Consider the following 15,443-nt stretch of genomic DNA (forward strand, 5'->3'; position numbering starts at 1 on the left):
CTCTGGGGTGGGGAGCTGGAGGCTGAACGCAGGGCAGCCCTGCCCAGCCGACTCTGTGTGGGCCCAGCCCTGCAGTGGCCGTGTCCAGAAAGACTCAGACCAGCCCCACTGGGCACACTGGGGAGACCCGAGCAGCCGCTGGCCTTGGTTTTGCCCCACCCTGGACTCAGCCCGCCTCCTTTGCTGACAGCTAATCCACAGGGAAGTTTGACCTTTCTCCGGGGGACTTGCACTTTAACGAGCGTGGGGGAGTGGTTGACAATCAGAAAGGCTGTTTGACCCCAAAGCATGCATGCTTGACGGTGGGATTTTGTCCCTGCGATGGGTGAGCAAGGCCAGTCTCGCTCATGGGACCCCACGTCTCACGGCGGAGAGGTGTCCTGCTCCTAACTGCCCTGGCAACAGCTCCGTGAAGCTGGTGTTCGGGGTCTGAGTGTCTCTGGGGTGGGGGACAGGAATCCCATGGATCCCAAGTGTCCCTTCTCACTTCCCTTTTCCCTCCCCTCTGGCGATTCCAGCAAAAAACCAACCAGGGAGTGTGAGCCCCTGTCTGAGCCCAAGGTAACGCCTGCCTGCCTGCGCCTTAGCCTCTGCCAGGGCCTGGGGGCGGGGGCAGCTGCAGAGCACGGGGCATCCCCACCCAGGCGGACGTTCCTTCCAGCCCAGGCTGCTGTGCCCAGGCTCACCTTGGGCCTCCGGACCCAGGAAGAAAACGAGGGGCATCCAGGGGCTTGGACCCGACGGTGGGTTGTGCATGTGGGCTGCGGCTGCGGGTGCATGGCGCTCCACCTGGAATGCCTGTGAACTCACCCAGGTCTTAGACCTAGTCGGGCACCCACATGTGCTCAGTGCACGTCAATGGCATTGAAGCTGTGTCACGGCCGACGCAGCCCCTGCTCTGGGTCAGCGGTCAGAGCCTAGATCGGGCATGCTGTGCTCGGGGGCTCCCCCCTGGGGCTCTCCATGATCCACCTTTTCTTCTCTGATGGGTTAAGACCTAGAAAATCAGTCCCCTTCCAACCGGTTGCAAATGAGTGTGAGAGTCCCCTGCCTCTGGGGAGCATCCGGACCTTTTCACCAGTCAGCCAGCCTCTTCCAAACACATACCCACCTCAGTACTCCCAGCACCTCCCAGGACAGATGAGAATTTTTGTCCCCGCAAGACTGAGGTGACAAATACTTGCACCCCTGCTGCCACTTGCCCCCCACCCCGTGCCTGTGGCAGGACAGCAGGCCCAGTACTCTGTGCACGGAGCCCAGCTCACCACCTCGTTATCAGCTGGGAGCTCCAGGCAGCCATTTTTAAGTTTTCAAAGCAGCTTTATTGAGCTATAAATCACATACCCATTTAGAGTGTATAATTCAATAGTTTTTAATATATTCACAAAGTTGTGCGACCATCACCACAATCAGTTTTATTTATTTATTTATTTATTTATTTATTTTTTCTGTACGTGGCCCTGTCACTGTCGTGGCCTCTCCCATCGTGGAGCATAGGCTCCGGACGCGCAGGCTCAGCGGCCATGGCTCATGGGCCCAGCCGCTCTGCGGCATGTGGGATCCTCCCGGACCGGGGCATGAACCTGTGTCCCCTGCATCGGCAGGCAGACTCTCAACCACTGCACCACCAGGGAAGCCCCCCACAATCAGTTTTAGAACATTTCCATTAGCCCAAGAAGAAACCCTGTACCCTTAGCTCTCACCACCCAGCTCCCCCGTTCCCCAGCCAGCACGAATCTACTGTCAGTTTCTATAGATTTGCATATTCTGGACATTTCATATAAATGGAATCATATAGTATGTGGCCTTTGTGTCTGGCTTCTTTCACTCAGCGTAATGTTTTCAAGGTTCATCTATGATGTAGCATGTGTCAGAACTTCATTCCTTTTTTTTAAAAATTATTATTTTTTATACAGCAGGTTCTTATTAGTCATCAGTTTTATACACATCAGTGTATACATGTCAATCCCAATCGCCCAATTCAGCACACCACCATCCCCACCCACCCCGGGGTTTTCCCCCCTTGGTGTCCATACGTTTGTTCTCTACATCTGTGTCTCAACTTCTGCCCTGCAAACCGGTTCATCTGTACCATTTTTCTGGGTTCCACATACATACGTTAATATACGATATTTGTTTTTCTCTTTCTGACTTCACTCTTTATGACAGTCTCTAGATCCATCCACATCTCAACAAATGACTCAATTTCGTTCCTGTTTATGGCTGAGTAATATTCCATTGTATATATGTACCACAACTTCTTTATCCATTCATCTGTCGATGGGCATTTAGGTTGCTTGCATGACCTGGCTATTGTTAATAGTGCTGCAATAAACATTAGGATGCATGTTGTCTTTTTGAATTATGGTTTTCTCTGGGTATATGCCCAGTAGTGGGATTGCTGGATCATGTGGTAATTCTATTTTTAGTTTTTTAAAGAACCTCCATACTGTTCTCCACAGTGGCTGTATCAATTTACATTCCCACCAACAGTGCAAGAGGGTTCCCTTTTCTCCACACTCTCTCCAGCATTTGTCGTTTGTAGATTTTCTGATGATGCCCATTCTAACTGGTGTGTGGTGACACCTCATTGTAGTTTTGATTTGCATTTCTCTAATAATGAGTGATGTTGAGCAGCTTTTCATGTGATTCTTGGCCATCTGTATGTCTTCTTTGGAGAAATGTCTATTTAGGTCTTCTGCCCATTTTTGGATTGGGTTGTTTGTTTCTTTAATATTGAGCTGCATGAGCTGTTTATATTTTGGAGATTACTCCTTTGTTGGTTGATTCGTTTGCAAATATTTTCTCCCATTCTGAGGGTTGTCTTTTCGTCTTGTTTATGGTTTCCTTTGCTGTGCAAAAGCTTTGAAGTTTCATTAGGTCCCATTTGTTTATTTTTGTTTTTATTTCCATTACTCTAGGATGTGGATCAAAAAAGATCTTGCTGTGATTTATGTCAAAGAATGTTCTTCCTATGTTTTCCTCTAAGAGTTTTATAGTGTCCGGTCTTAACATTTAGGTCTTGAATCCATTTTGAGTTTATTTTTGTGTATGGTGTTAGGGAGTGTTCTACATTCTTGTACATGTAGCTGTCCAGTTTTCCCAGCACCACTTATTGAAGAGACTGTCTTTTCTCCATTGTATGTCCTTGCCTCCTTTGTCATAGTTTAGTTGACCATAGGTGCATGGGTTTATCTCTGAGCTTTCTATCTCGTTCCATTGATCTATATTTCTGTTTTTGTGCCAGTACCATATTGTCTTGATTACTGTAGCTTTGTAGTATAGTCTGAAGTCAGGAAGTCTGATTCCTCCAGGACTGCTTTTTTCCCTCAAGACTGCTTTGGCTATTTGGGGTCTTTTGTGTCTCCATACAAATTTTAAGATTTTTTGTTCTAGTTCTGTAAAAAATGCCAGTGGTAATTTGATAGGGATTGCATTGAATCTGTAGATTGCTTTGGGCAGTATAGTCATTTTCACAATATTGATTCTTTCAATCCAAGAACACTGTATATCTCTCCATCTATTGGTATCATCTTTCACTTCTTTCATCAATATCTTATAGTTCTGTGCATACAGGTCTTTTGTCTCCCTAGGTAGGTTTATTCCTAGGTATTTTATTCTTTTTGTTGCAATGGTAAATGGGAGTGTTTCCTTAATTTCTCTTTCAGATTTTTCAGCATTAGTGTATAGGAATGCAAGAGATTTCTGTGCATTAATTTTGTATCCTGCAACTTTACCAAATTCATTGATTAGTCTAGTAGTTTTCTGGTGGCATTTTTAGGATGTATAGTATCATGTCATCTGCCAACAGTGACAGTTTTACTTCTTCTTTTCCAATTTGTATTCCTTTTATTTCTTTTTCTTCTCTGATTGCCATGGCTAGGACTTCCAAGACTATGTTGAATAACAGTGGTGAGAGTGGACATCCTTGTCTTGTTCCTGATCTTAGAGGAAATGCTTTCAGTTTTTCACCATTGAGAATGATGTTTGCTGTGAGTTTGTCATATATGGCCTTTATTATGTTGAGGTAGGTTCCCTCTATGCCCACTTTCTGGAGAGTTTTTATCATAAATGGGTGTTGAATTTTGTCAAAAGCTTTTTCTGCATCGATTGAGATGATCATATGGTTTTTTTTTTTTTTTTTTTTTTTTTTTTGCGGTACGCGGGCCTCTTATTGTTGTGGCCTCTCCCGTTGTGGAGCACAGGCTCTGGACGTGCAGGCCCAGTGACCATGGCTCACAGGCCCAGCCACTCCGCGGCATGTGGGATCTTCCCGGACCGGGACACGAACCCGTGTCCCCTGCATCGGCAGGCAGACTCTCAACCACTGCGCTACCAGGGAAGCCCCCGATCATATGGTTTTTATTCTTCAATTTGTTAATATGGTGTATCACATGGATTGATTTGCGTATATTGAAGAATCCTTGCATCTCTGGGATAAATCCCACTTGATCATGGTGTATGATCCTTTTAATGTGTTGTTGGATTCTGTTTGCTAGTATTTTGTTGAGGATTTTTTTTGTTTTTGTTTTTGTTTTTGTTTTTGCTTTTGTTTTTTGCGGTACGTGGGCCTCTCACTGCTGTGGCCTCTCCCGTTGCGGAGCACAGGCTCCGGACACGCAGGCTTAGCGGCCCCGGCTCACGGGCCCAGCCGCTCCGCGGCACATGGGATCCTCCCAGACCGGGGCACGAACCCGTGTCCCCTGCATCGGCAGGCGGACTCCCAACCACTGCGCCACCAGGGAAGCCCTGTTGAGGATTTTTACATCTATATTCATCAGTGATATTGGCCTGTAATTTTCTTTTTTTGTAGTATCTTTGTCTGGTTTTGGTATCAGGGTGATGGTGGCCTCCTAGAATGAGTTTGGGAGTGTTCCTTCCTCCGCAATTTTTTGGAAGAGTTTGAGAAGGGTGGATGTTAGCTCTTCTCTAAATGTTTGATAGAATTCACCTGTGAAGCCATCTGGTCTTGGACTTTTGTTTGTTGGAAGATTTTTAATCACAGTTTCAATTTCATTACCTGAGACTGGTCTGTTCATATTTTCTATTTCTTCCTGGTTCAGTCTTGGAAGGTTATCCCTTTCTAAGAATTTGCTCATTTCTTCCAGGTTGCCCATTTTATTGGCATAGAGTTGCTTGCAGTGGTATCTTAGGATGATTTGTATTTCTGCAGTGTCTTGTAACTTCTCCTTTTTCATTTCTAATTTTATTGATTTGAGTCCTCTCCCTCTCTTTCTTGATGAGTCTGGCTAATGGTTTATCAATTTTGTTTATCTTCTCAAAGAACCAGCTTTTAGTTTTATTGATCTTTGCTATTGTTTTCTTTGTTTCTATTTCATTTATTTCTGCTCTGATCTTTATGATTTCTTTCCTTCTGCTAACTTTGGGTTTTGTTTGTTCTTCTTTCTCTAGTTCCTTTAGGTGTAAGGTTAGATTGTTTGAGATTTTTCTTGTTTCTTGAGGTAGGCTTGTATAGCTATAAACTTCTCTCTTAGAACTGCTTTTGCTGTATCTCATAGGTTTTGGATGGTCGTGTTTTCATTGTGATTTGTCTCTAGGTATTTTTTGATTTTCTCTTTGATTTCTTCAGTGATCTGTTGGTTATTTAGTAACGTATTGTTTAGCCTCCATGTGTTTGTGTTTTTTACGTTTTTTTCCCCTGTAATTGATTTCTAATCTCATAGTGTTGTGGTCAGAAAAGATGCTTGATATGATTTCAATTTTCTTAAATTTACTGAGGCTTGATTTGTGACCCAAGATGTGATCTATCCTGGAGAATGTTCCGTGCGCACTTGAGAAGAAAGTGTAATCTGCTGTTTTTGGATGGAATGTCCTATAAATATCAGTTAAGTCTATCTGGTCTGTTGTGTCATTTAAAACTTGTCCTTCCTTATTCATTTTCTGTTTGGATGATCTCTCCATTGGTGTAAGTGAGGTGTTAAAGTCCCCCACTATTATTGTGTTACTGTCGATTTCCTCTTTTATAGCTGTTAGCAGTTGCCTTATGTATTGAGGTGCTCCTATGTTGGGCGCATATTATATTTATAATTGTTGTATCTTCTCTTGGATTGATCCCTTTATCATTTTGTAGTGTCCTTCCTTGTCTCTTGTAACAGCCTTTATTTTAAAGTCTATTTTAGGGCTTCCCTGGTGGCGCAGTGGTTGAGAGTCCACCTGCCGATGCAGGGGACACGGTTCTGGGAAGATCCCACATGCCGCGGAGCGGCTGGGCCCGTGAGCCATGGCCGCTGAGCCTGCGCGTCCGGAGCCTGTGCTCCGTAATGGGAGAGGCCACAACAGTGAGAGGCCTGCGTACCGCAAAAAAAAATAAAATAAAATAAAAAAATAAAATAAAGTCTATTTTATCTGATATGAGGATTGCTACTCCAGCTTTCTTTTGATTTCCATTTGCATGGAATATGTTTTTCCATTCCCTCACTTCCAGTCTGTATGTGTCCCTAGGTCTGAAGTGGATCTCTTGTAGACAGCATATATATGGGTCTTGTTTTTGTATCCATTCAGCAAGCCTGTGTCTTTTGGTTGGAGCATTTAATCCAGTCACGTTTAAGGTAGTTATCGATATGTATGTTCATTTTTTAAAATAAATAAATTTATTTATTTATTTATTTATGGCTGTGTTGGGTCTTCATTGCTGAGCGTGGGCCTTCTCTAGTTGTGGCGAGTGGAGGCTTCTCATTGTCGTGGAGTCTCTTGTTGTGGAGCACAGGCTCTAGGCGCACAGACTTCTGTAGTTGTGGCACGTGGGCTCAGTAGTTGTGGCTTGCGGGCTCCAGAGCTCAGGCTCAGCATTGTGACGCATGGGCTCAGTTGCTCCACGGCATATGGGATCCTCCCGGGTCAGGGATTGAACCCGTGTCCCCTGCATTGGCAGGCACACTCTTAACCACTGCACCACCAGGGAAACCCCAATATGTATGTTCTTATTACCATTTTCTTAATTGTTTTGGGTTTTTTTTGTAGGTCCTTTTCTTCTCTTGTGTTTCCCACTTAGAGAAGTTCCTTTAGCATTTGTTGTAGAGCTGGTTTGGTGGTGCTGAATTCTCTTAGCTTTTGCTTGTCTGTAAAGCTTTTGATGTCTCCATCGAATCTGAATGAGATCCTTGCTGGGTAGAGTAATCTTGGTTGTAGGTCCTTCCCTTTCATCACTTTAAGTATATCATGCCACTCCCTTCTGGCTTGTAGAGTTTCTGCTGAGAAATCAGCTGTTAACCTTATGGGAGTTCCCTTGTATGTTATTTGTCATTTTTCCCTTGCTGCTTTCAATAATTATTCTTTGTCATTAATTTTTGCCAATTTGATTACTATGTGTCTCAGTGTGTTTCTCCTTGGGTTTATCCTGTATGGGACTCTGTGCTTCCCGGACTTGGGTGGCTATTTCCTTTCCCATGTTAGGGAAGTTTTCGACTCTAATCTCTTCAAATATTTTCTCTGGTCCTTTCTCTCTTTCTTCTCCTTCTGGGACCCCTATAATGCGAATGTTGTTGCATTTAATGTTGTCCCAGAAGTCTCTTAGGCTGTCTTCATTTCTTTTCATTCTTCTCTCTTTATTCTGTTCCACAGCAGTGAATTCCACCATTCTGTCTTCCAGGTCACTTATCCGTTCTTCTGCCTCAGTTACTCTGCTATTGATTCCTTCTAGTGTAGTTTTCATTTTGGTTATTGTATTGTTCATCTCTGTTTGTTTGTTCTTTAATTCTTCTAGGTCTTTTTTAAGCATTTCTTGCATCTTCTCGATCTTTGCCTTCATTCTTTTTCCGAGGTCCTGGATCATCTTCAGTATCATTATTCTGAATTCTTTTTCTGGAAGTTTTCCTATCTCCACTTCATTTAGTTGTTTTTCTGGGGTTTTATCTTGTTCCTTCATCTGGTACATAGCCCTCTTCCTTTTCATCTTGTCTGTCTTTCTGTGAATGTGGTTTTTGTTCCACAGGCTGCAGGACTGTAGTTCTTCTTGCTTCTGCTGTCTGCCCTCTGGTGGATGAGGGTCTCTAAGAGGCTTGTGTAAGTTTCCTAGTGGGAGGGACTGGTGCTGGGTAGAGCTGACTGTTGCTCTGGTGGGCAGAGCTCAGTAGAACTTTAATCTGCTTGACTGTTGATGGGTGGGGCTGGGTTCCCTCCCTGTTGGTTGTTTTGCCTGAGGCAACCCAACACTGGAGCCTACCTGGGCTCTTTGGTGGGGCTAATGACAGACTCTGGGAGGGCTCACACCAAGGAGTACTTCCCAGAACTTCTGCTGCCAGTGTCCTTGCCTGCAGTGAGCCACAGCCACCCCCTGCCTCTGCAGGAGACCCTCCAACACTAGCAGGTAGGTCTGGTTCAGTCTCCCCTAGGGTCACTGCTCCTTCCTCTGGGTCCCGATGTGCACACTACTTTGTGTGCGCCCTCCAAGAGTGGAGTCTCTGTTTTCCCCAGTCCTGTTGAAGTCCTGCAGTCAATTCCCACTAGGCTTCAAAGTCTGATTCTCTAGGAATTCCTCCTCCCATTGCTGGACCCCCAGGTTGGGAAGCCTGACGTGGGGCTCAGAACCTTCACTCCAGTGGGTGGACTTCTGTGGTATATGTGTTCTCCAGTCTGTGAGTCACCCACCCAGCAGTTAAGGGATTTGATTTTACTGTGATTGCGCCCCTCCTACCGTCTCACTGTGGCTTCTCCTTTGTCTTTGGATGTGGGGTATCTTTTTTGGTGAGTTCCAGTGTCTTCCTGTCGATGATTGTCCAGCAGCTAGTTGTGATTCTGGTGTTCTCGCAAGAGGGAGTGAGAGCACGTCCTTCTACTCTGCCATCTTGGTTCCTCTCCCAACTTCATTCCTTTTTATGGCTGGATCATATTCCGTTTTATGGATATACCCACATTTTATTTCTCCATTCATCTGGTGATGGACATTGTTTCCATTTTGGAGGCTATCACGCATGAATAATGCTGCTGTGAACATTCTTGTAGAAGCAGCAGCTGTTTCTGTTTGTTAGGAGTTGGCTTCTGAGATGGAATTTATTGGCCACCATGAGTCAGGTGCTTATATGATAATATAGGAAGACCATTTGGGGATCATTTATGCTTAAAAAAGGAGCAGGGAAAGCGGCAGTTAGCCATCAGAGCCAGTCATCAACAGCCTGCGAAGGCTGCCTTTGTCCCTGCCAAATTGTTCCCAGCCATCTCTGCAGCAGATGATGGGGTGACCCCGCCTATGCTTTGAGCCTCACAGGGTGACAGGGTGAAGCCTAATGGGCTGGCCTTTGCTGGGCCCTTCTCTTCTCAACCTCAGTTTTGGAGTTTGCCTCCCTTTTCATGCAAGTCTGTTGTTTATTTCACCTTTTATTTTTAATGAGATCAAAGTTGCAAGACACCAAAGACCGATATTGGCCCAGAGGACTTTACTGCCTCTTTATTCCCTCACCTCAGTCCCAGCAGCACCTGGGGATTACCTGCCCTTGCCCTCAGCCCACAGGTGGGATGCTTTGGTTGTCCCAGTGGTCCAGCACTCTGGAGCTCTTAGGGCTCAGTCAGTCATTAGAGGCCTTGGGCCCATGGCCCACTAGCTGTCTGCAGGGAGACCAGCTGGTGTGAGCAGGCAGCTGTAGGGCCTCATTGGTTATCCAGTTACAACTCTCCTCCCAGGAGACTTGACCCCCAATTCTTTGGCAGAAACGTAAAAGCCAGTGAGTGTGAGTTTTAAACAAAGAGGAGTTTCTTCCTAGGAGTGTACAGACATCACGCTTGCCCTTCCCTCGTGCAAGGGCAGTTGCCCCTCGGGCCTAGGGCACACAACAGACATTAGTCCTGCATAGCAAGCCCAACAGCTCCCCTTAGGAGGGGCATTGTTTGCTTGATGATGGCAAAGGGTTTGGGCCTCTCCTTAGGGACTTTCCCTCACATTTCCCATCGCACTGCCCATGTCTGTCACCCCAGGCAGCTCTCACTGGGGACACCAGGACACTTCTTCCCACCGACTTGGTCTCCTGCTCTGATCACACATTGCCGAGTTGAGGGCCCTTCTCTTCGTCGGAGGCGTCCCCTGGGCCTGTGTGCGGAGGGCAGTTCTGTTGATGACCATTTCCTGAAGGCTGGCTATGTGCCAGGCCAAGTCAGGCGTGCTGCTCGTTGCCCCCAGGAAACGCACCTGGGGGCTGAAGACAAGTGTCACGGTTCCTGCCCTGCAAGGGCTTAGAGCCTAAAGCCCTCGGTGAACAGGCCCCAGTGTGGAGCCCACACATGACTTGTGACATGTGCCATGATTTTAGGCGTTAGGCTCCTAGATTAACAGCTATTTTTTTTTTTTTTTTTTTTTTGCGGTATGCGGGCCTCTCACTGTTGTGGCCTCCCCCGTTGCGGAGCACAGGCTCCGGACGCGCAGGCTCCGGAAGCGCAGGCTCAGCGGCCATGGCTCACGGGCCCAGCCGCTCCGCGGCATATGGGATCCTCCCAGACCGGGGCACGAACCCGTATCCCCTGCATCGGCAGGCGGACTCTCAACCACTTGCGCCACCAGGGAGGCCCTTAACAGCTATTTTTATAGTTCCTTGCTATTTTTGCACATGATGCTGGTTTTCCATTTACAGAGGGGATACAAAGTCTCCTTTGAAACTTTCATGTGAGCAAGAAAAACGGGGGAGAGAATCTAGAAGAAGTTAAGTAAATAATGTCCGTCCCAGGTGGTGCGGGGCCGCGGGAAACCTTGGTTCAGGGCCGTGCCAGCATTGCGCTGGGTCTTAACACGGGTTTTCTGTTTGGTGAGCAGGAAGCAAGGCAGCGAAGACAGCCTCCGGGGCCCCGACCCGCCTCCCGTAAGGGAGGAGGAAGCGCTCTTGTGAAAGGCGGCCCAGGGGTGGAGAGTCGGGGGGCCCTGGCCCCCGGCTCCGGCAAGCGGACGCATCCTCCGCGGCCGGACGAGGTGATGGAGTAGCTGCCGGACCTCGACCTCGCATGCACGTCTCACCTCCGCGGGCCGCGCCCTGCGTTTCCATAGCAGCATGTCCTACGGAAACCGAACCGTGTGTAGAGCCATGACCATCATCTCTGGTTATTGTTGTTATTGTTGTTTTTCCCATTTGTTTGATTTCTTTATTGTTTTAAAGGAGACAAAAAAAAAAAAAAAAAAGACGACTCCATGACATCGACCTTGGCCGCTGGCTGGCTGAATGGGAGGGTGTGAGGAGTTGCAGACCCAAAGCCACATACATTTGGGGACAATTGCTTTTTAAAATGTTTTTATGCCAAAAATCCTTCCTTGTGAACTCAGAATCATGTCAGATATACCAAGTGAACGTGTGTGGAGTTTGAAAATCGGGGAAAACTGGCAGGAAACTCTGGTGGTGTGGTCTGAGACCACACTCTCTGCATTTGAAAGGGAGGGGAAGAGTGGGTGTGACTTCGTGCAAAACCCCAAGCCCCGAACTGTGGCACCTTCTAGAACTGTGGACTCAAGGAGTCAGGACAGGGGTAGCCCTCAGTAGCTGCAGGGAGCTTCGATGCAACTTATTCCTGAGAAGGACTTAAAAATTTTTTTTATGAGTAGAGTTGTAGTCAGGAAAACGGAAAGGGCTTGACACTTAACAGCTTCACAGGGCGTATTTTCCAGCCTCAGAGGGGCATTCAGTGGTTGTGGTGGGACATCTCCCCTAAAGGACTGAACAAGTGTGTTTCTTTATGACAGCCGCTCAAAGCTGAAACTTTTCTTCAGTAGTTGAGGGAGCTCTGGTAAATCTCTTGTTAAATTACAAAAACTTCAGGGTGAAATCCTACACTTCCATGTACATTACATGGCTTAAGAGTAAACAACAACAAAAAATACTTTCAATTTTCTAACCAGTCTGAACTCTAGAGCAGTTCAGAAATCATTTCGAGCTTCCAGGATCTCTCCAATGGCTTCAGGGATGTGGTCGGAGTTAGAGCCAATGAAATCTATGCCTGTATATTAGCAGCTCCCCTTGTTTATAACCTGTGTATTCTAGAGGCTGCTAAGGTTCTGTTTTCTTCTTAAATACTAGCTGATTGTTGTAGTCAGTGAAACACCTATCCAGTTTCTGGAGGGCCAGTTAAGAAATACTTTCATTCAGCTGAGACGCAAACGATCATCCTTACTGGCAAAGCTCTGTTTGGATCTATACAATAACTTTAGGGCACCCTTTAAGAGAAGATTATTGAAACCTAGAGCAGTCCTCAGGTCCAAGGGAGCCAGGGCTTGGTACAGGGAGTTCCTTTTTGTAGCCACAAGTCCAGAAAGAAAAAGTTTACCTTTTTGACTTCCAACCAACCTTGGGAAGTTTGGTTGCAGTTCAAGCGGACTTCTTCCAGAGCCACACATAGGTGAGTGTGAAGTTCAAGAGCGAGGAAAATTGGAAGGACTTTGTCTTCCTTCCTTCTTTGGAATTCCCAGTGCTCTGTGGAATCTGGCTTGGGGGAAACAGTGTCAGTAATTGGGCTCAGAAGGACATGCCTTCCTGTAGCTTCTGGCTGATCAGTGCTGGTACGAGGACTTTTTGCAGAGAGACAGAGAAGCAGGCCTCGTTCCCCCCGTCCAGCGCGTTCACAGAGCCCGGGTGTTCTTGGCTTCCATGGGCCTTCACAAGCTCCTGACGGTCGTTTAGCCAGACTTTTCTTGCCACCTTAAAAGCAGTACCGAGTTCGAGAATGCTGGTTTCCAAGAGCAAAGGACACCCATCTGCTGGAGGGCCCTCTGGCCTGCTTGCTTTCTTTCTGTAATCTGGTACTTCCTCTCACCTCCTGTGCTTGTTTAAATTTACAGGCTCCAGCCTTCCTGGGAGCAAACAGGGTCTGGTTAGTTTGCAGTAAGCACCTTGCAGTGGTTCAGGTCAACCGGTCCTTAGTCTTAGTCCTAGCCTGCCTGTTTGGACTCTGGCCTGGCCGAGTGGCTCGCCCAGGGAGGGCGGGCAGCATGCAGAGCCTCTGCAGAACTCCTCCTGTGTTTACACAACTGCATCGGGCGACGCCATTTCTCCCGCCACGAAACTCTCCGTCTAAGGGTTCACGTGTGGAACGCCAGCAATCAGGCAGCACTGAGCTATGTAGGCGGGTGGGTTCGGGGAGGCCCACATTCATTCCTTTTTTTTTTTTTTTTTACACTTAAGAAACACCAAAGAATGCTGTGGAAAGGAACCACCCCACTGAGAAAAGTATAAGCAGAGAGGGCTGTAACATAAAGCATTAGAGCTACTTGGAGCTCAAACTCTTGGGGTTTGTCTCCACTCCTAAAGCACAAACGTTGATTTTTTTCAAAAGCCGGCTCTGTCAGGAAAGGGCAGAAGCTTTTCCAGGTGAGCAAAAAGGATGCCTATCCGTCTCTTCCATTACTGGCTCATCTGTGGGACCAGTTTGGTGTAAGCAGGCGGTGGCCTGCACCTGTGGCTTTGAAGCAGCACATGTTCTCTACCCATCTTTCTTCTGTCCTGTTCCACTTCCCCATCTATTCCGCAGCCTGGCCAGTGGCTCCCATAAAGCCTTATCTAGTCCCTTGTTGGCACTTGGGGCCCGAGAGGCCATCTCCCCTCTGGTCTGGGCTTTTCCGTGAGTTAGGGCTCCCCTCCTCAAAGCCTTTCAGGACAAGGAGGGGAAAGCTGTGCATTTAGACACAGGCTCCACCTGTCGCTCTCACCCATCTTCCAAAGGGGAGCTTCACGTTGCCAGGGGAAAGAACCAAGACCTCCACTCACTTCCAAGGTGCTAGGGAAGGTTTCAAGGTCGTTGAGTCCCATCTTCTCTCCAGCTTTACGGGCCGAGTTTCGTGGGACTGCTGACTTTTCTATCCTGTGATTGATTTCATGCCCGATGCTTCTGTTTTATTCCTGATCCTTTCTACTATGCATTTTCCTTTTATCAGGTGTACAAAGTTAAATACTGTGTATTTATCACTAAAAAGTACATGAACTTAAGAGAAAAATAAGCCTTCGGTGTTTTTCCACAAATGTTTAAGCTTCTCTGTAAACTTGAAATAAACAGACAGCAACATGGTGCAAAGCCTGGGCCTCTCTGGGATGTTTTTGTTGGTCGTTTAATTCAGTCAGTGCTCTCGAGGTCATGTGTCCTTATGTCTGTCTTCCTTCCTTAAGCTGACAGCAAGATCAGATGCCCATCAGGGCTGGTGTACTCAGCAAATCCCTAGCTGAAGCGTGTCCTAGTGCCTCGCTACTCAGGGTGTGGTCCCCGGATTAGCGGTGTCAGCATCACCTGGGACTGGGTTAGAAATTCATATTCCCAGGCCCCATTTAAACAAGATCCCCAGGTGACTCACCTGTATGCTGAAGCTTGCAAAGCACTGCTCTGCCAGGCAGGTCACTGATATAGGTTCTTCTGATGGAGACCAAACAGGCGAGCAGCTACGGGAGCAGTTTTGTTTGTTTGTTTGTTTTGCGGTACGCGGGCCTCTCACCGCTGTGGCCTCTCCCGTTACGGAGCACAGGCTCCGGACGCGCAGGCTCAGCGGCCATGGCTCACGGGCCCAGCCGCTCCGCGGCATGTGGGATCTTCCCGGACCGGGACACGAACCCGTGTCCCCTGCCTCGGCAGACGGACTCTCAACCACTGCGCCACCAGGGAAGCCCTACGGGAGCAGTTTTAATCACACATTGAATACATCCTGCGGGTAGGCACGCAACGTGACACTTCCCCCGTGAGGTAGGTATTAACCCCATTTTATGGATCATCTGTAAACCGAGGCTCAGAAAGTAGGCTGAATTTGCCAGCACATTCAGTGTTCTGCAGAGCCTGGATGGGTGCCGGTTTTCACGGCCTCTGGAGACTATTTTAGAACGGTTGCTTTCTCCAGACTGCGGGCTGAGGGTTCCCTGTATTCTAAATGTAAACCTAGCCCACAGGATTGCTTTACTAGTGTTGAACTTCAGTTTTCTGTTATCAAGCGACGGTAGATGAAATCTGAAAGATTCCTGTTCCATTACTGCAGAAATACAACATTGAAATACAGGCCGTCCAGAGACAAGAGCAGGTGTTCCTATTCAAAGACCTCACTGAGAATCTGATGAAAGCGAGCAGAAATGCACACAGGTGCATCACTTTGCACAGTTTTAGGGGTTTCAGAATCTCCCAGAAGGTCATCCATGGATGTAAGGCTGAAGGAACCCGACTTAAGAGGCGGTGCCAAGGAGTGCCAACAAGTGGGGCTGTAGCAGAACGCAAGATGGTTCTGGTGAGTTAAAGGACAATGCCACCCCCACCCCTCATCCCACCTGGCTGTAACATTCCATTTTAGAAAAGGGAGGCTGAAGTCTTCCTCACTCCTTAGCCTGCAAGATAATAAGCCTTTCCTAAAAATTCCAGCTCCATGTGACTGGTGTGTTCAAGCAGGCATTTTTCAGAAAGGTAGCTTGAACCAGAATTTCTTCAAAGGGGTCTGTAAGCTTTTTTCTTTTTTCCCCAGAGCAAGAAAAGCCCAGGTTGGCCATTTATCCTGC

General features: G+C 47.2%; 1 protein-coding gene across 4 annotated transcripts in view; it reads left to right on the forward strand.

The window, feature by feature from the left end:
* CAMKK2 (calcium/calmodulin dependent protein kinase kinase 2) overlaps positions 1–13,992 on the forward strand; it is a 57,016-nt gene extending 43,024 nt beyond the window's left edge. For 3 of the 4 annotated variants that reach the window (XM_060118195.1, XM_060118192.1, XM_060118194.1), the window contains 2 exons: positions 519–561; positions 10,757–13,992. In XM_060118195.1, coding sequence (XP_059974178.1) covers positions 519–561; positions 10,757–10,921 — 208 coding nt within the window. In that variant the 3' untranslated portion in view covers positions 10,922–13,992. The remainder of the gene's footprint in view (positions 1–518; positions 562–10,756) is intronic. The other variant, XM_060118193.1, reaches the window with a different exon arrangement.
* The last annotated feature ends 1,451 nt before the right edge of the window (positions 13,993–15,443 follow it).

The sequence above is a fragment of the Mesoplodon densirostris genome, chromosome 15, assembly GCF_025265405.1.
Source record: "Mesoplodon densirostris isolate mMesDen1 chromosome 15, mMesDen1 primary haplotype, whole genome shotgun sequence".
In the NCBI taxonomy this organism is placed as follows: domain Eukaryota; kingdom Metazoa; phylum Chordata; class Mammalia; order Artiodactyla; family Ziphiidae; genus Mesoplodon; species Mesoplodon densirostris.